The 23937-nt window shown below is 41.3% G+C and overlaps 1 protein-coding gene across 1 annotated transcript; it reads right to left on the bottom strand.

Moving 5' to 3' along the window:
• Positions 1–688: 688 nt before the first annotated feature.
• Positions 689–21984, bottom strand: hdac9b (histone deacetylase 9b). The gene is made up of 11 exons (XM_070911712.1): positions 21876–21984; positions 14009–14250; positions 13472–13652; positions 11891–12014; positions 11633–11754; positions 6485–6616; positions 6031–6146; positions 4477–4599; positions 3702–3879; positions 3345–3553; positions 689–1021 (listed from the first exon to the last, which is right to left on the bottom strand). The coding sequence occupies exons 1-11, from the start codon at positions 21982–21984 to the stop codon at positions 689–691; spliced, it is 1869 nt and encodes a 622-aa protein (XP_070767813.1).
• Between the last annotated feature and the right edge of the window lie 1953 nt (positions 21985–23937).

Raw genomic sequence — 23937 nt, 5'->3', positions numbered from 1 at the left:
AGCGTCCTCTGTTAGGATTGAAGTATACATTCTCTCTAAGACTGATGTTCATTATTATTTCAGTTCTGATGCCACTTAACAGGGAACATCGTCGAAGATGTTTATGAACAGCGGCGTTTGTAGTGTTTTGAATTCTTTAACACACTGTGAGGGCTTTGTGATAACTCTTAAAGTTGAAGAGGATAGAAGAGCATTCGAATATTTTATGGCAAAACAAAAATGTGCACAATGAGAACGTAAGTTGGCTCTTCAAAGCTGTACAACTGTTCAACCTTCCCTCTAGAAATCACCTTTGATGCTAAATCCACATTATATGTACATACAACTTTTTGTCAGTTGAGCGGACTCGAGACGACCAAAGCAGCTCTTAAAAAGAACGGTCTAAATTGTCTTCATATTATATACACAAAAGTGAAACGTACATATTTTACAGAGATCACTACACAAAGATCACAAACCGTCTTAGAGAGTGGGACGAGCGAGGCTGCAGCTGAGTGTAAAGGGGTCATATGTCGTGACAGGGAGAGCTGGCCTACTGTGCAATGGCTGCTGCGTGTGTGTGTGTGTAAATGTGTGTGTGTGTGTGTGTGTGTGTGTGTGTGTGTGTGTAAACTGCAGGGATGTAGATGTGCATGTTTGTAGAGACTTGTTTATCTGCGAATGTTGCGAGTGTGTGATCTCATCCCTCTCAGATCATGGCTCTTATCACCAGTCTTCCTTTGACCTGGTGAAGATAGGTGCTCTGCTCTGGCTCTAAGCTCTGATTGGTCAGGGCCTCATCCTCACTATCAAGTGGCTCCTCCTTGACCTTGATGACCCCGTAGTGAGCGTCAGGGAGCTCGCCGCTCGAGCCACTGCTGCTGCTACTGCTCAGCGTGTGCTTCCGGATGACTCCTCCAGGGGGCAGTCTGTCCTCCTGCATGCTCTCCATCAGCTCTCTGCGCTGCTCCTCCTGCTCTTCCTCTGACTCCTGCAGGTGTGCGTTGGGCTGACGTAACTGCTCAATGGACTTGGACAACAGCTGCAAAACACATTGGCGCCGCATTAATGAAGATGTCCTGCAGCCAGTGATCTTTAACAATCAAACTTTTATCAGCACAAAGCAAAAAGAATATCCATTTGAGGATTCTACAACATAAACAACAATAAGCATGCAAATAAATGCAAAGAGTAGCAGAAAGATTTGTTTTACTTATTAAAAACAAAGCAACAGTCTTCAGCGGCCAATTCATAGCAATTTAATAATACTTAGCTATTTTCAAACTATGTGGATGTCAAAAACAATTTCTACCAAATCTCTAATCAAGTCAATCAGATCAAACTCTTAACAGTCTCTGTAACTCTTCGAATAACCCACAAATCGTATGTCGTATCCATATTAACTTGACAGTTACTCATTTTTCAGGATGTCTCATTAATAAACTCCTAAATTTGTGTGAGTATTTTCATGTTGACAAATCCAGTCTGACACTGTATTTTGCAAAATAAGATGTTCATCTTACATTGGCACAAAACACAAAACAAACTGACATTTATTTTATGCAGAATATTAGTGTTTCAAATTCAACATTTGTACAGACAACTGCTAACAACCATCTGTATCTAAAGTTAATAAAGCTACTGTAACTTTAATAATATGACAAGGGCAAAGTCAAACAGATAAAGTGGCTAGTGGCTTTGGTAAACTACATTTTAGGAGGCGTAGGAGTGGAAGAAGATTAGCTTTTGTTCCCATGTCATATTATACTCTAAAGATATTACACTCCAAATCTATGTGTGTCTCCACTTATTTCCATCAGAAATCTTTTAATCAATCAAACAGAATATTAATTCTCCATTCTGATTAACAGGTGCACTTGGAACTAAGTGTCAGAGGCATCAAAAAGGACATTTTTGCATTCAACAGGTTAAAAAACGTAAAGCTTTTTTAGAGAGTAATAGTGCAAAATATTAGTTAAATATTTGTTTACAGAAGCAGAGGCACGTGAGTTCAAATTCAGTTTGACAGAGGAACTCTGTGCAGAGGGATGTTTCAGTGTCTCGCAGCTGTGCTAAATCAGAACTACTGTAATGGTGCCATGATTTGACTACTCGGCCACAAGAGGGCTCCAAGAACAGGACTGAGAAGTGCCTGCCCCAGCTGGTAACCAACAGCATTACTGTCTACAGAATGTAGGCCTTATATAAATATCCCCTCAGCTACAGTATAAGAATTAGCCTCCTTAGCTTGGCATTAGTAAACACTGTTCATACCTCTTCCTAAAATCCCTAAGCTCTTGTAAATTTCCATTAGCTCCCCCTACTGTTTCAGGCACTGAAGGACATTTAAAAACAACCGTAGACGAGCCTCTGCTAGGAAATTAATTAGGGCAATGTTTCGGAGATCCCTCTCAATAAACACTGAGGGCTCATCCCTGATTAGTGGCCATTTATAACCTCCACTTAAAGAGGCTTTACTTGCGATCTCATTGGCCTGAGTGATCAGAGCAGGGCCTGTTCACATGTTTCTAGACAAGATGTTGCTATTATTCCAAAGCTCTTTTCAAATCAAATCAACTTCATGGAGTACTTTTCACTAATTACACTTGATATTAAAACTAATTTCACCTGCCTGGCAGTGACATGTGTTAAGTGTTACAGAGGAAATCAAACAGAAACTATTTGTTACAGTTAAAGCTCTACATCTGTCCTGTACAATTCAATAAGTGTTTGTAGTGCTTTGTGCTTTTTATCACTTCTATGTAAGAGTTGCTCTATGGTTCCCATGGCTCTTTCCGGGCCCAGCATTGGGACACATCAGTATGTGAGCTCACACAATGCTGCCTTTCAGTGTCTGCCACCTCACACACGTCCCTCACCAGAATAATTACACTCTGTGTATAGCGAGGTCACCTCGGCCAGCTAACAGAAACACAAATATTGCCACAGAGGAACAAAATGTATTCTGGGCATTTTTTCCTTCATTTGAACTTAGCTGAATTGAATTTCACAGAGTTAGCAGTGAACAGCACTGATGCCTTAAGCTATGATAACAGAATTAGTGCAGGGGAAGCATTTCTTCCCCATTTGAAGTCAGGCAGAAGTTCTTTGCTACGCAAAAATAACACCAGGATTCCAGGGAAGAACAGACAACAGCCCGGGTCTGTAAACCTGAGCTACCACAGATGCTTTTACAAAAGGCTAAAAATAGATCAGCATTTGTGTGCTTAAAATGATTAAATCAGACTCCCCACAGTAAAATAAGACCTCACGAGACCTAAAAAGGAATAGAGAATGCTGCGAAAAGCAAATCTGAAAGTCAAAATCCTCCCCTGTGATTTTAATATTGATGAATAGCACAATACCTTATTTATATGGACCTGCTGCTGGTACTGTTTCTGTTTCTCCAGGAAGTGCTGGTGTTGCTGCTGGATGACAAGTTGGGCCAGTGTGTTCTGAGGCAGCGGTGCAGACTGGGTCCTGTTCAAGGGCCGGTGTTTTGGTAGTTTAGGCCGACTGCTAGAGGGGCGATCCTTCATGGCCAGAGGGGACTGAGGGTGGGATGACATGGAGCCTTGGCCTCGACAAAAAAAAAAATCAAGACTACTATAAGATTTCTTCTAAAGTCATACTGTAAATTACTTGAATATAAAATATACCAGTATGTAGTGTAATTCAAAGAAACATAATGTAATGCTTAACATCAAGAAACGCAGTCTTACCAGAGGAGAGCATCTTCTGCTGCCTCATCTGCTCCTTCTGGAGGAGGTGTTGGAGGAGGGCCTGGTGACTGGGGCTCACTTTAGACTCAAGGCCTGTCTGAAGGGGCACAGGGCCCAGCAGGTGCCCAGGCAGCCCGTGCTTGATTTCTGTCGATCTTTCCTTCAACCCCATGGCGGCCTGAGAGAGAGACAAACATCATAAAGTAATGGTTATTCTTCAATTCACACAACACATGCTTAGCGCTAGGATTGGAAGTAATTCATAATAATTTGTAGGAAGTGTAATGGTTCAATAATATCAACTGTGTTTTATGAATAAAAAGGGTTCTTGTAGTAACAAATCAATGATCAGACAACATTGAAATCATCAATGGTAAGAAGTCACTGCAGCTGATTAACAGGCCTCTGTGGAATGTGCCTCAAGAGCTAAGCGATGATATATCATGTGCTGTGTTATCAGGAGTTGCACTTGAGTGGACTTGGCCTTTTTAAACGCTGTGATAAATGAGGTAATAGGGGAAGATAAGAGCATGCCTGACACAAGACACTGCAGAACAATATTTATCTAAGGGCGATAAAATCATTTGGGGCCACAGGTTGGTGACCTGTGGTTGTACAGAGAACCCAGACAGCCACTGATAGCAGGTTTTTCTGCTCATAGATGAGCAGAAAAAACCTGCCAACACTGAACCAGAAAACTGGTGTATTAAGCGAGATTTAATTTAATGTAAAACACACACAGGTTATCTAAGAATATAAAATAATTTGTACTCACACTAATGGGTGAGGACGCAGTTGAAAGCCCGAAGGAGATGTTGGGTAAGGAGGGAGATGTGTATAAGCTCAGCATCGACACAGAGCCCTCAGGTTGGAATAATCTCGGCTGTGAAGGCCATCTCTACATCAAACACACAGAAGAAAGCAAAGACAGAGAGATTTAGGAGGAGACAGATTTAAAAAACTCACTATGGACAATTTCAAAAGGCAACACGAGCAGTGGTATAAACGTTAATGCACTGTGACGAACAACAGCCCTCCTTGCTACAAACGGAAAGGTATGACTTTTTATGATAGATGAATGTAGGAAGGAGTGGCAGGCAGCAAAAGTTTCCTGGAGCTTTACAGAATGGCACCAGCAAGGATGATATGCTATTATAAAACATTGCAAACCTCTAAATCAGTTCTTCAGTCCCCAATCGGCCTGCTGCCTGTTCTTACTCCCCGGTCCCCACCCTCAGGCTACTCTCTCAGAGAACATCAGCACTGGGGCATACTTCCTGTACCCAGCAGAGCAGCGGACCAGCATGTGGTTTTGGAACAGCCATGTTTATCCTTCCAACCCCTACCAGTACTCAGTGACCTGTATGTGGATATCCGGCCCATATTTGACCCAAGGGACCCGTTCCCTCTGAAAAAGGATACCTAATGTAACGGTGCACAAACACGCCTTGCTTTTGCAACAGGCATGAGGTCTACAGGCAGCCCCAGAGTCCACAAATGACTTTCAGGAGAGCCTTTGCTTGGGCCTATACAATAGCAATGCTGTGTGTTTATGTTGTTAGCATGTGGATGTCTTTGGCTACCAGCGCCTGGGATATCAATTAAACTCCACAGTTCGTCTGTCTCCCTAAGTCCCAACCTTCAGGGCGTCTCTCCCTTCTCTGTGTCGCTGGAGGTCCCAGTGAGAGTAAACAGCGACGGTTAAGGAAAACACAGCTGTTCTGTTAAGATTGTTCAGAGATGTGTCATATCTGCCACCCTCTATAATGGTCTGCTTTGTGAGCTTGGTCCAAGGGGAGCTCTGGTCAGTAACTCAGGCATGAATCTATTGGGAAACGCCTCAGAACAACTCAGAACAGGCGTGCTGCCAGGCAAATGACAGAAATACAATGACAAGCCAACAGCAACCTTACAGCCAAACTAAAGAAGTTTTTTTTGCAAAACATAAAACTGATTGTACCGGACATCTGGAAGAAAAATGTTGGATAGAAAAATGTGCAGCATTTAAATTTTTACTGTTGTTTCTGAAATGTTTGTCCATTTATTTTCTTGCATAATGTGTCATCTTTACGCAAGAAAACTCAGGGTAATCAGACATGTAGGTCAAGCTGTGCCTCTTTAATGTCAGAGTGGGGAGTCATTTTCACTTGAGTGTAACAGACAGAGGACAACTGGCTGTTTTTATAGCTGCAAGCAGAAGGGCAGACGGGCTTTTAATGCCCTGACATAAAATTATAGTTTTGATTTTCATGCAGAATAACAACAGCAGTGAGACTTTTGCTTCATTTTTTGGCAAATCAATAGCAGTGCTGATGATTTATAAACATACCTCAGTTTTTGTGGTAGTAGGCAGGGATGAGGGTCCATTTTCAGCCCCCAAGGCACTGGAGGCCCCTATGGGAGAGCTGGGGCCCGAGCCAGGGGCACTGTTAGTGGGCGTAGAGTCTAAAAAACATCAAGGAGTTAGAAACAGTATGCATGCTCACACTCTGCTCACAACACAAGTACACAGAGGCTTGGCATAACAGCTGCAACCTCACAACAGTTTAATGTGTATGGTCATGGCAGTCTGTTTACAATGTTCTTTCTTACATGAAAGTGCAATGACCATAATATGCTACTGCATTGCAAAATGGCTGATTATTATGCAGCTCTGGAATAATAACACTAAGATACTGTTTCCAGAGATCATTTTAAACACCAGATAACAAGATGTAGACAATTTTCCACACGTTATCACAGGAGAAAAGACAATTCAATATATAGCCAGCAATATAACATACCCATTAGCTCCAGAGCCCTCTTCTTGTAAGGAGTCATGATGTTTCCATCTCTTCTCTTGAGCATCGGGCTGCTCCTCCTCTCTGCTACCTTCTGCTTCAGTCTGGATCGTACCTTCAGGTTGGGCTCAGAGGCTAAAAAAAAGCAGATATTTTTTTCTGTAAGTCTCAATTCACACTGTTTGGGTGATAAGGAAGCCCGATCACATGGAGATGAATTATACTATCATGTGAGAGTACTGTGAGTATTTTCATGGAGTCAAACAGTATGCTTTTATGCAGTGGAATCAAAGAAAACAGTAACATCGCAAAATAAGAGGAAACTAAAAGAGAAATAAAGAGACTATAAATCAGTTAAGAAATAAGCAATGTTGTCACGCTTCAATATGTAAGGATTTCAATTTCAGTGAAATTCAGAGCAGGTTTCAGATAAATTAAATGAGTCAGGATTGGGCTCATTTCCACCTCATCTGGACTAAATTAGGTTGAGCAACACACAGGCTCTAAGTGAAATAGTCCGCTACCTGCCGCCCTGGTGACCACAGTCCGATACAGTAGCAACAGTTAAACTAACACAAAAACATGGCAGATGTTTCAGGCTCTCCCTACGCCCCCTCCTCCTAATGCAAAACAGAGTCCCAGATACCCAAATACACAGTCCGAACACACTCCAAAGTCACACGCGCTCACACACAGTTTGGCCTGAACTGATCTAGACTTACAAATCCAGTCCATCAGTGTTGACAGAAAAGCTGACGTAATACTCTTCACAACAGACATATTGCTTCTAAACTTTTCAACTGATATTAATGATAATGATGGATTTAAGGACATTTGTCAAAAATTGGCATTTTGTTTCACTCTAGATTATTCAGTCATTTTAAACTTCTATTTAACCGGGGAAGATTTACTGAGCATAGATACTCTTTTCCAGGAACGCCCTACTCCACACTAATACTGTTACACACAACTGATGACTGCCATCCCTGAAGTACCACAACAAAGCCAAGTTGGATGATATTGAATTTAAAAGTTGAACAATGCTGGGAGTTTAGTCATTGCACAACAAAGTCTTATTTGACCCATGTTTATTTGCCAATGGCATTGTTTCTAAAGGACCAACACAAACATACTTCTGTTAAACAAGGGCATAACCAGGAACTTATAAAATACTGAAGTCAAGACACTCTTGACCCTTGATTATGTTCTTTATTTTCCCTTTAATTTGGTGATGAAATTTGATAACTGAGTTTCACAGCCTGAAATGTATTTCAGGGTGTGAATCCCGTACATTAACAATATATCAGGCTTGAATTTAAGAAAATAACATTACAGACTAATGAGTCTCTTGCTAAATGAATAGTCACTTGAGAATGAAGGACAAGAGCCCTTAATGGTTTTAGCCCTGTCAACTGTCACTAATTAGTAAATTAGCAAAGTGTGTGGCACAGATGTGACTATGGGAAGACTGGACAGGACTATTATATAATGTAAAAAAATGGGAAATAAAGTAGAAGTTGAGGTTGAATCCAGGCAAGGAAATACTTTTGAATAATGTAGGAATCAGTTATGTGAAGGCAAGTAAATGCTTTTGTGTCTGACTGTTGAGTCGTGCCCCTGTCTTGTCACAGTGACAGTGACTCAATAGGTCAACGCGTCTCCTGTGGACTCCCCATCAACCCTTTGGACATGGAATCCCACAGCTAGTCTTACACACTCAAATAAACAAGCCGAATAGATAAGCTGGTCTTTTGACTGAAATCCAGAGCACAAAGCTGTATTGAAGTTATGTAAACCTTCTGTTACACAATAGCCAACCTGTTTCAATTATTTAGTTCAGATCAATAATTAAATAGGTCTTTTGCGATGTGTACAACATACAGCTATACATATTGAAGTGGGGCTATGATGTGGGTGCACTGCAGGGAGGAGGCGAGGGAGTGGTGATGGGGGCACAGCTAGGAGAGTGGGCCAGATGCTGCTATTTCTGGCTTTTGTCAAAAGCAGCAAAACCCTTTTCCCTAATACGTGGCACAGACCTCTAATCCTGTGGGTGTGAGGTAGAATGAAAGAGAGTGAGGGAGGAAGAAAGGAGGCAGGAGAGATAAATGGAGAGAAAACGCTGTTGGGAGTCATATGAATCTGCTTCACGCCCTGCTGCCTTGATTGCTTTCTATTTTTACACACTGCTGCCACCAAGCTACGCATCCCAATTGGTCGCCACGGGAACGCCAGACAGCAGCAGCACGGGAACAAACACTTTCTCACTGGTCTCCATGGAAAAAATGCCCTGGTGCACAGAGCAACAGGAGGCAATGATGGCAGCGGCAAAGCATATACACTGAACACCTGGGTCACTTCTGCTCCAGCTTCTCAGTTAATGAAAACATACAGTAATGGCTGCAATATACCAGAGTCATAAATCAATCACCTTATTACATTTGAAAGTGGTGCTGCAGGGCTGGTGGCTTTGCAAGTGAATGTGTTATGCTATCTCCACTTAATCAGAATTTTAACTCTGCTGTCACTGTGAGTGCCTGTGTCCATTAGAGCCTGGACCTGGACAGATGGCTGTGTGGAAAGCTGAGGTGTGTGTTCTGTACATAAGGAGGCCTGCTGTGCATTTTGCCTGACATTCTGGTTTAGACTGATGCTGAAATTGATGAATTAATGCTCATTGGTTGTTGTTCCTTTCACAACAGAAACTAAAATCAATCAAAGATAAGTTGCAGTCCCTCAGATATTCCATGTCGTAAGATCAGCAAGTTCAGTTACTTCATTAATGTATCTGACACACAAGATCAGATAATATTCTTAACATTGGGAGTTTTCACACAAACTTTACTTACTTGGACTTTACAGTTTTACCTTTGAAGGATTATTTTTGAAAATCTTTCTTGTACCTGCTGAATGCACACATTTGGTAACTGGGTCAAGACCAGGGAGGGTGTTGCACTTCTTACTGCTAAGCTGCAACTATTTTAGCCACAGACTATTGCGTGCCCTCGGACCAGTCTATTCTAGTCTCTGGAAGTGAAACAAAGAGGATATATACCAAGTAAACAAGTTAATCACGTGAAATTCTTTAAACTACTGAGTGAAATAAAGCCAAGGCCATTGCAGCTATTCTGTGTTTTTAAAGATGATATAACTATCAATAGGACACTGAACAGTAGAAATCTAAGCACAGATTGTTTCTTTTGCGGGATATTTACAGGACAACAGGACTGTCTCTTTTTGTACACTGTGAGGTGGCACTATAATGTCTATATCTGTACATGTTAAATAGTGTCCTTAAAATGGATTGAAGCAGATGAAGAGTTAAAAAAAAATGTAAATGCATAAAGCTAAAATAATAATTTCATATTTTTGAGTTTTAATAGAGACTTATTGACAACCAAGCTACCAAGTGTTACACAATATATATTGCAGGCACATTTGTGAACCTCAGCCTCATCCAGAAAAAGATGGCGCGTTGGCCAAATGAAGCAGTGGGGAGTCGAACGTGGAGGAGCATTCGAGTCATCTCCACTTTGTTTTGAGAGAGCTATCTTTGCTTAAACAAACAGCCCTGTCGAGGTTCATCCAGCCTGTGTCCGTCTTAACTCTGCAACACCTGCCAATCAGCTATCAGTGACAGCGAGTGGCTCAGGGAACAACACTACCTTTGTGTGTCCCCCTCGGGTGCCAAGCTCTCAGAGGACTTTAATGAAGACAGACAGGAAGTGGGGGAGGATGGCCTGAGCAGGAAATGACCACATATAGATTCAGGAATCCAATGAGCAAGAAATAGTTTCATCAGTGCAAGAGAGTCAGGCACAGAGATGGGGATATGATTTAACCGTGAATTAAAGGATGAAATGTTTGAGCAGCAGGGACTGTAATTGTATCCGTCCACTTATTTGTTTAAATCGGTCTTTTTGTATTCACAGTAAAAGGCAATCGATGCTACCTTAAACAGCCTCTCTGTTATTTTAGAAAACTGTCTTCAACTGGTTATTACACTTGAACTCCTTAGCTGATGGGTTTAAAGCCATGACCCAGAGATGTAAATGTATATTTACAAGAGGTATTTCTCTGTTCTGAAGATGGTATGATTCAAAGAGATTACAATAAATACAAGCTCTCAAAGCTTTCATTTATTGTTCTAACATTTATTCTTACCATGCAGCGACATTATTTACCAAATATAATTCCTTTACCTGATCTCTAAATTGTGTATACACGCAACATGACATGCCTGTAGTTAAATAACTCAACAAGTTGTTTTCCAATGTAATTAAAAGAGACACAGAGGGGAAAAGAACATAATGTAATTTGGTGACCTCATTGCCAAATCATGAAGTTTTGAGCTTGGCGAGCACTTGTGCTCGTGCAAACCAAGAGGCAGGAATTATTCTTATTTACACAGCCATCCCCAAAGGGTTCCTCAAACTTTAAACCAACAAACCTGAGCTGCTTTTTGGTGGGAACCTGTGTCTTTTCAAAATAGTTTTTAAAGCCCATAACTCAGGAGAAATTAATCCGCTTTAATTTACCCATTTACCACTAAACAGTTGAAAGGGGCCTTGGAACTTGGTTTATTATTGTAACATAGGGACAAATGTGGTTCCTTTTAAATGATGGCAAGGCAATTTCAGTACAAATAACAGTAATTAAAATTTAAACCTGTGAAGTGAAAACTTACAATTAAACTGTGTTGTTGCCTGTGTGTTTTTAGTATAATCCAAATAGGAATAAGGAAGGTTTAAGTTACTTTTCTGGCATGAGTCACCTCTTACAAGAGTTTTCTGCTGAGCCCTGGAGGGATGAGGAGGGGGGGATAATGAGCCTAACTGATGTTATTAGCAGGTCATCAGCAACCTCAGGAAATACTCAATAGGTATACTGACCTCTTGATTGAAAAGGGTCAAAGAGACACTCACTGTATTAATAACCCAAAGTAGTACATGGAAAAATACTAAAACAAGGCCAACATCGTTACACTCACAGTGACATATTTTTAACAAGCTGTGTGTGTGCAGATTTATGTATGCATGTATATATGTGTATTTCCATTTGTCACAGTCTGTGGTGTGTGTGTGTGTGTGTGTGTGTGTGTGTGTGTGTGTGTGTGTGTGTGTGTGTGCGCGTGCGTGCAAATTAGCGAACCTGTCTTCCTCAAGGGGAAGTCGTCCTTGCTCTCTATGGGTGATGGCAGAGTGTACTGGCAGGTGGGGGATGTGCCGCCCAGAGGTGGAGAGCTTTGGTCCAGTGACGTGTGGTGAGAGGACCTGATCACACAAAAATACATCACATTTAAGAGAGGGCATTATGATGACATAGATGATGATTTATTGTGATTTAAATACAGTGTCTGTATTTGTATCACACTCTCTCAGGCAACAGCAAACAACAGAAAACACTTACGTGTACCAGAGTTTTGGGTGGTGGATGAAAGAATGATTGACTCCATTGCACGCAGGGTCCTTTGCTGATTTGCTCAACAGAAACTCTTGGAGTTTCTGCTTCACCTCGGTACTGGCCACTGCACCTGTGAGACCAAAAGACGGAACCAAAGGGATTGGGGTTACCCTACGGCTATGACTCATGACATATTGTTGCCTAGATAATATTACAAGTTAAACTTTAACCCTATTGTAACTTGCAGATTTCCTAACCTGTTTTCCTATATCACATTTAGCTTACTGCTTAACTTAACTTATTTCTTCAGATTGAGTTCACACTATCTTCCAGAGCAGCCACAACTTATGTAGGAAGATCTCCCCCTAGTGGTCTAAAACCACTATATTAGTTTCAAGCTGCTAAAGTGATACTGCAGAGAGATGTTCTTTCCCATTGGATGGTTACAGTTGCAGGGCACAGTTTCAAATTACCTGACCTGACAAAGTCATAAATCCAGTCTATTATTAGCTATAAGGTAAAAACAGAAATGAAATACAATATCTGAAGCTATTTTCATCATGCTATTGAAAGACATTTTCTCCTAAATCTAAGCTTAAATGTCACTGGCCAGCCTTGTGTCATCATTAGCATATACTGGTTAAGTACCATGTCATTATATCGCTGGATATTTCTCTATTTCTCTGATTATTAAAGTCAATTTCAACTTTGCAATTTGCCTTGTTCTCATGCATCCTCCAGGACAGTTACAGTAGATCTAACATTGAGAAATCGTGCCTCCAAAAGCCAGAGACATGAAATCAGAACAGTTTGACCTGCTTATGAATAGCAATTACACTGTCCCATGCAGTGAGAACAATAAACTATACATTCATTTTTAGCCTTACTGCTATGCTGCAGTCCTGGTAAGTAAGATATCTGCGTTTTCTGTCACCCCAGAGCAATGGAACAACATTTTACCTCAATTGTCTCACCACTGGATACTCAAAACCTTAGCAAATAAAAGCCAAAATATCTGCATGACTACATGCAACTAGGGGTGTTTTTTGTAATTTAGGTGGACTGATCCTTTCATTAAACTATAGTAAATACATTAATGTGGACCCCAGGATGAGTAGCTATTGGTGTTACAACAGCTAATGGAGATCTAAATAAATAATTTTACATCAGGCCAAATTAAAAACCTTTTACAAATAAAATATAACTTTCTGGCTAAATTATGGCTAACATGCCTACAAAAGCTATAGTAGTGTATAGTAGTGGAGCTCTACTGCAATCCTGCCACACGGCTTGAAGGCTATTATCCTAGTAATAATGTTGACAACAGAACATGTACATGAACTAATGTGAATATATGAGTATCGTCTCAGTAAGTGGAGCATTCAGCTACAGTAAAGCATTCCTACCCAGCTGTTATGCATATTTTGCTTAGGCCCCTCTCTAAGCTAATGCATTAAAAAAATGATTGAAAAGGGTGAGGGTTTACGATTTGGGGCCCCATGCTTGCTTTTGCCTGGGGCCCTCAAAATCACTAATTCTGCCCCTGATGGTAAGGATATGGTGATGATGGCGGTTTCGAGCTCTTACTCTCTCTGGAGCGCTCCTTGCCCCTGAGGATCAGGCTGGAAACATGCTGCTCTCGCCGATGCCTCTCCTGCTCCTTCTCATGCTGGTTCTGCTGCTGCTGCTGCTGCTGCTGCTGCTCCAGACGACGCTCCTTCTCTGCGAGCTCCTGCTGCTGTTTCATGGCCTGGAGCTCCTGCTGGAGCTGAGAAACACGCAGGCCTCAAGTCAGCATGTAGAGAGCACATAGATACTTTTATATGACAGTGGCTTGTGTGAACTTCTGCAGTTTCTATTTTGCTGTGATGGACTATTCTGAACTCATCTGTAAAAACTAGACTCATGCTGTTCTGTAATGTATTGCTCAACACCCTGTGTTGCTGTGCTGACTTGTCTCTTCTCTGCACTCTATAATGTTGTCCTGAGCTATAATATTTTGTACTGATCTGCACTATGCCATGCTGTGTTGTGCTCTGCTGTTTTGTACACTGTGGTGATGTGCTGTACCACTGTGTACACTGCTGTGCTGTCCTCCATACAACTGTTCAGTGCAATGCTGACCTTGAGGTGCTCCTGGAGCTGAGCCTGGTGCTGACGGGTCAACTTCTCATGCTGCTTCTGGAACTCGCTGATTAGTAGCTGCTTCTGGATCTGCTGCTGCTTCTGAATGAGGAGCAGCTCCTGCTGTAGCTGCCTCTCCCACAGTCCCGGGTCTGAGCCTGGCCCTAGCATCCTCAGATCAGTGCGCAGATCCAACGGAGATAAGGGCTCCACAGCTAATGGCACGTCTGGCTTAATGTCCACTGTGGCCCACAGAGGGGAAAGAAGAGAGAATAAAAGAGAAAAAGAGAGTTGTCAGTCCCTTAATTGCACCTTTACCATGCAAATCATGCAACCAGAGGTGGCTGTGTATACTCTATCAGTATATTTCTGCAGAACAAAACCTGTTCAGAGTTAAGGAGGACAGGAAAATTAGGATTGAAAAATGAGGCAGAGAGTTTTAAAATATGTAAAAATAAAGAATGAGTGGGAGAGAAAAAGAAGGGTCAGGAATGAGGAGCACAGCTTTCTCTCCCGTGATTCTCAGAAACCTGCAATTATAACAGCTTCTATAAACAAACATGGGATCACATCCGTCAGCATAGAGTCTAGTGGGAGCTGCTGTATAACAGATTCAATGGACATTTGGCACGAAATGTTGGAGTGGTCATTTAAAGTATTTACATAAATCCTATCTTCTCACTGTTATAAATAAATAAAGGGAGTCCCTCTCCCTGTCTCTAGCAGAACATCATGCAGATATTCCTTCTTAACATAAATGATTGAAGGCAAAGTAGTGTGTTGTGAGCCTGGAACCTGCCTATGTTTGTGAATTCATGTTTCCTTTGATCCTTCCATCTCTGTTCTTGTGTGCAGATGTTGCGATGTGTGCATCGGTAAGAACTGCCTTTGTCTTTGACAACTACCTCCATTATAACTAATTGCCAGATACAAAGTGAGAGGGCATCCCTTTGGTCTCCAAGCTCTATATATAGGTTGTTCCACAGAGAAAATCGATTGCCAGATAAGAACATAGGAGACAGGGCTACTTCATCTCTCTATTCCATAGAGGATTATTTGTGATTGTACAATATTTTTCTTTATCTTTTTTTCTGTTTTTATCCACATTACTGTATGTAGTTGAATCCTTGCTACAGTGAGAAATTATCTTATTATCAATTTTTGTTATCAAATAAGGTATTTAGGCCTATATTTGATCAGTGATTAAATGAAAATGTCAAAAAGTATGTGTTATGCTGATCATGATATGACATTCAAGGAAGGGTACGCATTGTCCAGACTGTATAATGTCCCTTTCATTTTGAGACCAGAGAAATATTCAAACCTACTTAAAATTCCAGTAGCTGGGGGGGGGGGGGTCATTGAGTGTATTCATTGCTGTAATCTTCTCAAAGGTCACATTCGAGGGAACAAATACAAGCAATGTTACTACACCACCTGTTCTTTGGAAGCATGAGAGAACACGTTACAATTTATATGTTCACACAAATAATCTTGTGTTGTTCAAGTCATGCATTTATCCTCATAAACTATAATAAAAAGGAGTTTAAACCAGCAAAAGGAATCAGCGTCATTCTACAGTAGCCATTAATTAAGAAGCACTGCCCTCCTGTTCACTGATGCTGTGAAGCTCACTGGCGCCCATTTGTTTTGTCATGTAGCCTGTTTTTCATTGCCACCATTCCATGTGTATGCGGCGGTGATGATTATAAATAGAAACATAAAAGCAAGTGGCGCAATCCTGGTCTGTGACAACCCCCACACCCTAGTATCCACCACCCTAACTTGCCGCTGCCATGGCAACGCTGGCGACGTAATTATGTCTCCCCATCCTGCAGATATCGAGTCTCACTGCATGTCATCTTCTGCCAACGGTGGCAATGTGACATGTTGACTATTATATCAGCCTTTCAGGTCTTATATAAGAAAGGAGTCCCCAGCAGAGGGAGAGAGAGGGAGAAAGCATTACAAAACCCTCAAACACACACACTCTATAGAGATTCAGTGGCTAAGTGATAACTTGTCTTAAAACATGTTCAAAGAGTGAAGTCAGCTAGAGGGGACTCCCATGCTGTAATTTTTCCTCTCTGTGTTCTAAAAACAGCTCCAATCAAATGACAGAGGAGGACAACGGCTCGGCAGGCGCAGGGAACAGGCACCTGTAGAACAGACCCTTCTCTCCTGACAGGGAATATTAATCTTAGCTTGTAAGTACTTGACAAAGGACTCTTTTGTAGCGGGCGCTGTTCCAGGGGCAGCCGTGAACCTGTGAACCATTGCAGGGCTCAGACAGTCAGACAGCCTTAGTGCTACTTTTGCCTAATGGACCTAAATATAGCAACAAAAAAACACCTGCTGCCTGGGAGAATTCACCACTCAGATGTCTAATTAATCTCATATTTCATTCTGTACCCTCACTGTGACTGGCATTAAGGATCTCCACTTTGATCAGCACATCAAGCTGAGCCTCCATCAAAAAATCACAGACAGTGGTTTAACAGGATGCGAAGGGGGAGGAGGAGGAGGAGGAGGAGGAGTGTGAAAGCTTAAGCCACCTTTGATAACCAAGGCTGTATGAAATGGCCCTTGAGGAAACCACAACAGCCTCATGTGCCTGTTCTGCTCTTGTCCACTCTCCGTCCACTGTGAATGACAATATAGAGGGAACATAATAAGGTCCAAAAGGAAGGTTAGCATTGTTCAAGCTCTGCTGAAGCCTCAAGCTAATGCATAATTTACAACTTACGTTGCATGATTGACATTATTCTCTGTGCTGATTGAAACAGAGAAAAGGTCAAAATACGCCTCTGTCACCGTACTCTACTCAGCCACAGAATGCATTAGACCCACGTATCTACTGCCACAAATTTACAGTTGATATATTTATGTCAAATGCACCCTGAAACTACCTGAAACTTAAATCTGCTGTTTCTGTATTACAAAAATACTCCTTAGGCAGAGGAGAATACGGAACCACCAGTAACTAGGGCTAAATATAAATGCTTTTCTGAGCAGGTTCTTAATATAGACAATGTGCGAAAGACTGTCACAGTTGTGAGGCCGCCTGCTCAATTTAACACGGGCAAAAATAAAAGCGCAGTGTTGCATTTATGTAACTTTCAGGTCACTTTTGAAATGATCAGTCGCAAAGAAGAGCCTGTCACTTCTGGTTCACTAGTCCTATAATGCCATTGGCGATCATGATCCTTGATATGAATACTTTTCTTTTTTCACGAGTGACAGTGAGGTGCCTCCTGATTGGTGGAAAGTGCACAGAAGTGTCTCTAGGCACTGGTAAACAAGAGATTTATGAATGACAGGTCCAAAATTTGTTTTTAGCACAAGGGAGCGACAAGCACCCTGCCCCATGCCCAAATTCCTCCCTGTGGAGGGCCTGCCAAGGGGGATAGGGTGACTCATGGCCTGTGACCACACTCCCACTGTAGCAACGCACCGCCAGTGTCCCCAAAGTGTTTATTTCTATAACCGATCTGCCTCTCATTAGCCTTGGTGGTGGTTAGAGTGACAATCACAGCCTTAATTTGAGATGTTGGATGGCTGTCTTTTTTTGCCTCAGGCCACATTAGCAGACTTCCCACCCCGGAGAGAGAATAGACACACATCACCAGTGACATTACTATTACATGTGAGGAGTTTGAAATACATAGCTACATATAGTAAAACTTTATCAATATAAGTCATTACGCAGGCTCATGTTGGACTTTTAAAGAGCACCATGACATTTCAATATAATCCTTCTTTATTCAGCTAGCACAACTGACTAACTGACAACTAACGTGAGAAAGGAGGTATTACCATTGTAAACATTATCTGCTGACTATAAGCCACTGGTGCAGCTATTCTTACACCTTAACAAATTAGTTTGCACCTAGAGGTTTCGTTTGGTGTCACTGAATAAGGTTAATTATATTCAGATTTTATCAAAAAAGAAAAAATGTACATGCTGCTACACCAAAGACATTATGTTTAGTGTTGAAATCAACAATTTCACTTGTTATTAGTTTAACAAGTTAGTTATTAGAGTTTTCTGGTATACAAACAAGTTATGTCTACATTCAGTGCTCCCAAAAAAATGGTTTGAAGTATTTTGAATCCTGCATTGTTTACAACCATGTTCACTAGCTAGCAGTCTTCTTCTTCTCTGTCTTTGCTGACACATTACAACATACCTTGGCGTGTTACCGCCACCTGTTGATCAGTGGAATAGTGCAACACCATTAGTTTGACTGTGTATCGTGTCACCCGTGTGCACACACACTAACCAACACATAGAAAAACAGCTCCATAACGCTACTAGAGGTTAAAGACTCCACAGGGAACCTTTAACAATTATTAACATAAATGTTTATTCAAGCATACAGGCTTAATAGAGTTTTTTTTCAGTAATAACAATGCACATATCGCATACGAACGAAAATGTTTTTTCTCTTAATTATTTAATTGATGCTAATATTGTTGTTACAGTTTTATAGCTATAGCAATAGCTACATTTGTAAGAAGTAAAACAACACTTGAATCATAAATGTTAAGAATCATATACATCTGAGCTGATTTAACTTCTCATTAGTCTCAATCTCAAATCTTTTGCATCAAATAGTATAAAGTATAAGTATAAAAATGTATGTAAATATTATGTCACTTATGGTTACAGGTTGTTACAGTTAAGTAACCTGCTTTTTCCAGATTTTCCTCATAACTGCTTTTTGGCTCAGACTAGTACAACCCCCAACATATCACCACAATTTAAAGTTTAGCTCACTATTAGCACTGGGTCTGTTTTCCAGTGAAACATGTTAGTGTCTATAATGGATAGGTGTTGGCTTAACCCAATATGATGAGATGGATAATCATCTTTATATAGTGTATATTTTATTAGTGAAATATCAGTTTTGGCAATATACATAGTGGCACACTGTGTTTACACTTTAAACATGTTGTATGTTGCATGCATTTAGTGTGCGCTAGAGATGGTTGCTGATCTAAATTCCCTGTCTGAAAGTATAAATAGAACCAGAGATACAGAAGATGTTTGAGGGCAAAAATAAGCTGATGCTTGGGACTGCAATGTGGTGCTGGATCTCTCATTAAGTGCCTTGTTATTTTGAGCAGCTGGCATGTCTAAAGCAAGAAACAGGTCTTTATTTTTAAGACTCAGGCTCGTCCTTGCAGCTGAGCCAGAGCTGCGGCTTGCAGGCTATCTGCTAACAAAGAGAGCTGAGCTGAACCACCACGGGCCTTTCACTGAGGAGAGCCAGGAGTCCAGTCATCTCCTGTCCTGCCATCATGCCAAAACGTCTCCCAAAACAACAACACACAAAACAACACAAACTAAATCTCTATCCAAGCAAAAAGAAGGAGAGAACCCAGGAAACTGTAGGATAATTAGCAAGTCCCTCTGTCAACACTTTTTTATCATTATCCTATCCTCTGTGGACAACACTGGCACCAGATCCTACAGTCAATAAAATTCTGAATAAATCAATCACAAAGAGTCAATTGCCTTAATGCTGTGACCCACAGCAAACCCTCCAACCAGAGGGAAAGCAACCCTTAGCATCATTGATAAAACACAAGTCATAAACTGTGCTCTTCTACGACGTGCATATTAAGATTATGCAAAGTCTAATGTATTTTCAGTTCTTTTTGTTCAACACGCTTTTCACCTTACTATTATCAGTGGTTTAGAATAATAAGTTACTTCATTCTCATAACGAGGAACTGCAATACAGAAACAAAATAATCTCATATTCATTTGTGTTATTTTGTCTCTTTAGCGGTGAGCACTTCCAATACACGCGTGAGGCAACCTGAATGGATACAGACAAGAGGACTTGAAAGGTGCAGCATTGTTATTGTCTGAAAGGTCCCTATTGAAGGGAGCTTGCGTGATATTTAACATAATATTTTGCACTCAGGGGGAACTGATTAGTTTTCCCTTGTTGGAGAGCCCATCTGAGGACCGTTTTTGTTAGAACTCTGATGTTACTGACAGTAATCATAATAAAAATGGGATTATGCCCTTCATTTTCATGTTCCACTTGAAATGTAACAGCAGAGAAGTATCATCAGAGTATCATATAAAATGTCAAGAAGTTTGCTTTAGAAAACAATTTACAAATAACCTATTCAGCTGACACAAGGATCACCTCACCAACAACATTTGTGACAATAGATTAATAGATTTATACACAGCACATAATGAACACACCCTCGGGTCTGTCTTAAAGGGACTGTGTCTGCTCTACCATCCAGTAAACAGAGGCATCCTGGAGTAGCATTTTTAGACAGATAATGTTAGTCACTGTCAAGTGATTTACTATAAAGTGGAAAGAACAAATTAAACAGGCAAATGACAGAATTCTCTATAAATATCTGTTCCAAACCGCTGTTATATCAGGAGCATGCCGAGATGGAATGATAACGCACAGACGCCTAATCTTAGCAGGCTAATGCCATAAGATGAAAATAACTCACCTAAGAATAGCTGACCCACAGAATAAGCAAGGAGCCCGAATTCAGGCGCTCGGTGTATCTGTTGTTTGGCTCACAGGCCGTTAAGACAGAAGAAAAAGAAAGCCCTGCTCCTGTAGCCTGATAGTCAAATAACCTGCTCTATTGAAAGAGATGGAATGTGTCATCTCCCTGTCATCCTCCTGTCTTATTTTTAAATCTCCTCACGCTTAGCCCACTGCCTCTGGATGTTTTCAGTCACCCGTTTTTCTTGCCTGAAGTCAGACTTGAGGCAGTGTTATTTGTTATTTTGATGTGTGAGTGTGGCTTATTTTTAGCACCAAAAATACTGAGTTTACAGTCAATGCAAAAAATCCAAATGCAGTTGGTTCAGTTAGTTTAAATTACTCGACATCATGTTGTCCTCTTTTGCTGTCGGCTGATTGCAGATAATGTGGTAACAACTCAAAGGTCATAATATATTTCTCAGTAAATGAAGCACTCACATGACTCACTCCGTACTTTCTCATTACACATGCTTCTCAGCAACCCACATGACAATGTTTTCACAGAGTTTTCACAGAGCACAATGCTTCAACTCTAAACTCATTTCCAGAGACAATTTTCACATTTTATCAATAGCCACATGCTAAAAATAAATGCTAAGCAAATAAGGTGTGACTCATCTCGAGTCAATACAGTGAATAGACGTTAGTCATACTGATGTCAGCCATGTACTCTTCAATTCAATTCTCAAGTCAAAAATAGAACAGTCAATGTCTGTGGTAAATATCCTGTGAGAAACCTTTCAGTTGTCCCTTCAGTATTTCTGTCACAGTTTTTCCTGTTCCCTGAAAAGTGCACACTGACATGGAAGCTCGCAAAACACAACATCCCTTTCATGTTCACAGTGACTCACTTCAAGCAAATAAAGCATGGGAATAGTGTTAACACATTTCCCCATTTTAGTATAAAAACAACACTCTATGCATTTTAGATATATTAGGATAAACAGCAGATTTTAACTCATTACAAGACAGCTTTTAACACAGATTAAGGTAACAATCCCACTGAGAAAGACGAATCATAAAGCAGCGTTTATCATCACAAGAGCAAATACCTTGATTCAGGAAGAAGTGCCTGATCCTACCACGTTGCTGAGCTGAGAAGCTTTGAGTTCTCTTTTCACACAGAATGAGAGACCGGCTGAGCGCAAAGAGTTGAGAGTACGTGAGAGAGGGAGAGAGGGACGGAGTGAATGTGTGCGAGAGAGGCACAGAAGATAGCGGAGAAGTAGGAACAGATTCAGAGATAGAGGAAAGACGGAGATTGGAATGCAAAGGGGGGGGGGCTGAGATTCCTCAAGAGGAGTAGAAACACCGGGCTGTGTGATCACCTGAGTTGTTCACGTTGTGCATCTTGCTCTGGTTGAGGAGCTGCTGGTGTCCAACGCGCCGTTCTGTTGTGGAGAAACTTGACTCGCCCTCGTAAATCGTCTGCAGCATACTCCACTCAGCGCTCAGGTCTCATTGCAAGCCTTGCGTTTCCTGTCACCAAGAGCCACCCCTTAGCCACTCAGGGGAGAGACCACGACAACAAGCAACTCTCCCCCTTCTTCTGCCTCCTCCTCTGATGAACAACTCGCACTGTAGAGCAATAACACACACTGCACACTGCAGGGTTGACACTTGCCTGGTGTACTGCTACAGTCTGGTCCAAACACTAACACAGCTTTAGGAGAAGATGACAAGTCCAGCTTTTTTTTCTTATCTGCCTCTCTCCCTATTTCTATGTCTGTGGCTTTTTCTCTCCACAGCTAAGTGTCTGAGCAGAGACTGAGAAAAACGTAAAGCTGAGCTGCTAGGAAAGCCGCGTACTGTGCACTGAGCACCTCGCCGAGGCAGTAATGCAAGCCGGGGAGGGAGCAAGCTTCATTTGCATGTGAATCAACAACTGCGTGGCCCACAGGTGACAGAAATAGAACAATGGCCAGCCCTGGCTAAAAATAGGTCAGGCGAGGCGCGGGGATTGGAGCAGCATTGATGCGTTTAAAAATACCACACCAAACACAGCTGTCTTCTTCAGCTCCTGCCAGAAGGCATGTCTCCTGACTCCCTCTCTGCAGATGGAGGCTTGATCCCCCCCCCCTCTCTCTCTCTCCCTCTCTTTTCAGATTTGTTGAACCAATCTCTCTCACTCAATCTATTTTTGTCTTCATTTTGTTCTCTCAGGTACATAGGTGGAACGATCCATCTCTGCCTTGATGCACTAAAAGAGGCACATGTAAAGTTTACCTCAGTGCGGTATAGACTATGTCAAAGGCTGCTTGTCTTGTATGTGATTCACAAAACATAAAAATAGTGTTTTTAGATTTTTTTGGCAAATTGTACAAACAATTCTGATGATAAATTTCAACAAGCACAAATGCAATAGCATTTAGGTAAAAATCTTCATTTGTGACAAAAACCCAACAAGATGTGTTAGGTCAAGCGAGATGTCAAATGAACAAGTGTTCATTTAACAGAAAGTAACCTCACTGCATTAGCTCAGTGTATGTGTGGGGTTCAGTGTGTATCCAGGGCAGTACTGCTACTCAGGAAGCATGCTTTCAGCTAGCCAAGGAAGCCAACTGTAAGATGCCATAACAGCATGATCGCAATTACATAAACTTCTCAAACTGTGTCAAGAACACCTCTACAGGATCCCATTTCCTTGAAAAACCCTTGAGGCTTTTTGAAATTAAAAACAAAGCACTTCAGTACACATATACACCTCAAGAACTAGAATACTGAATTTTGAGCACCAACTAGCTATATAATAGGACTTTTTCAATTAATATGACATCCCAAATTGGCCAAGATCCATGGTTAATATAATCTGACTCCAGCCCATAAAAGTCAAGTCAAATCTTCTATCTGACCACTGATGCAGGGCTGGGTTTGTGGCCAAGCAGCCTGTGCCTTTAAATTTTTCATCTTCCTTCATAATTTGACCTGTCCCCCAGCCAGGGGCGTGGAGCCAGCACGGCTATTTTTAGGTCCTGAGCTCTGACGACTCGGCTACAGAGACACAGAGAAGGAGTTTTACTGTGTTGTTTCAGCTGGACAAACATTTAACCCCTCAATCCTTTTATCACAGCACAACTAAGAAGCCAAGAAGGAAATGCACAGCTTGCAGGCTCGCCCCAGACATAAAACAACTACTCATGTATGACATTGTGCTACTTGATTATTCATAAACGCAGACAACAAGGGGGATGTGCATGTCGTTTGGATTCCGTACTACTCCTCTGTAATGAAAAAACTCAAATTATCTAAATAAAATATTTTTCATCTTTGTTTACTCTCTGTAATAGCTGAGAGCATGATTTTCACAAATATAAAAATAGTGGCAAATCTATCAAGCAATGATTACTCCAATCTTCCCGTTAGTGAAACAGATTTAGCAAACCCCTGATC

Source organism: Enoplosus armatus, chromosome 9, assembly GCF_043641665.1.
Source record: "Enoplosus armatus isolate fEnoArm2 chromosome 9, fEnoArm2.hap1, whole genome shotgun sequence".
NCBI classification, from domain to species: Eukaryota; Metazoa; Chordata; class Actinopteri; order Centrarchiformes; family Enoplosidae; genus Enoplosus; species Enoplosus armatus.
The sequence above is the reverse complement of the archived record's forward strand: the minus strand, read 5'-3'. Positions and strand labels throughout refer to the sequence as shown.

What these genes read in the sequence shown, in the direction of transcription:
- hdac9b (XM_070911712.1), bottom strand. Translation starts at nt 21,984, where the DNA reads ATGCTGCAGACGATTTACGAGGGCGAGTCAAGTTTCTCCACAACAGAA. An exon ending in GCACAACGTGAACAACTCAG is followed by an intron (nt 14,251 to 21,875) that starts GTGATCACACAG and finishes TGTGGGCCACAG; the next exon opens with TGGACATTAAGCCAGACGTG. An exon ending in GAGGGCTCTGGAGCTAATGG is followed by an intron (nt 6,147 to 6,484) that starts GTATGTTATATT and finishes GATGTTTTTTAG; the next exon opens with ACTCTACGCCCACTAACAGT.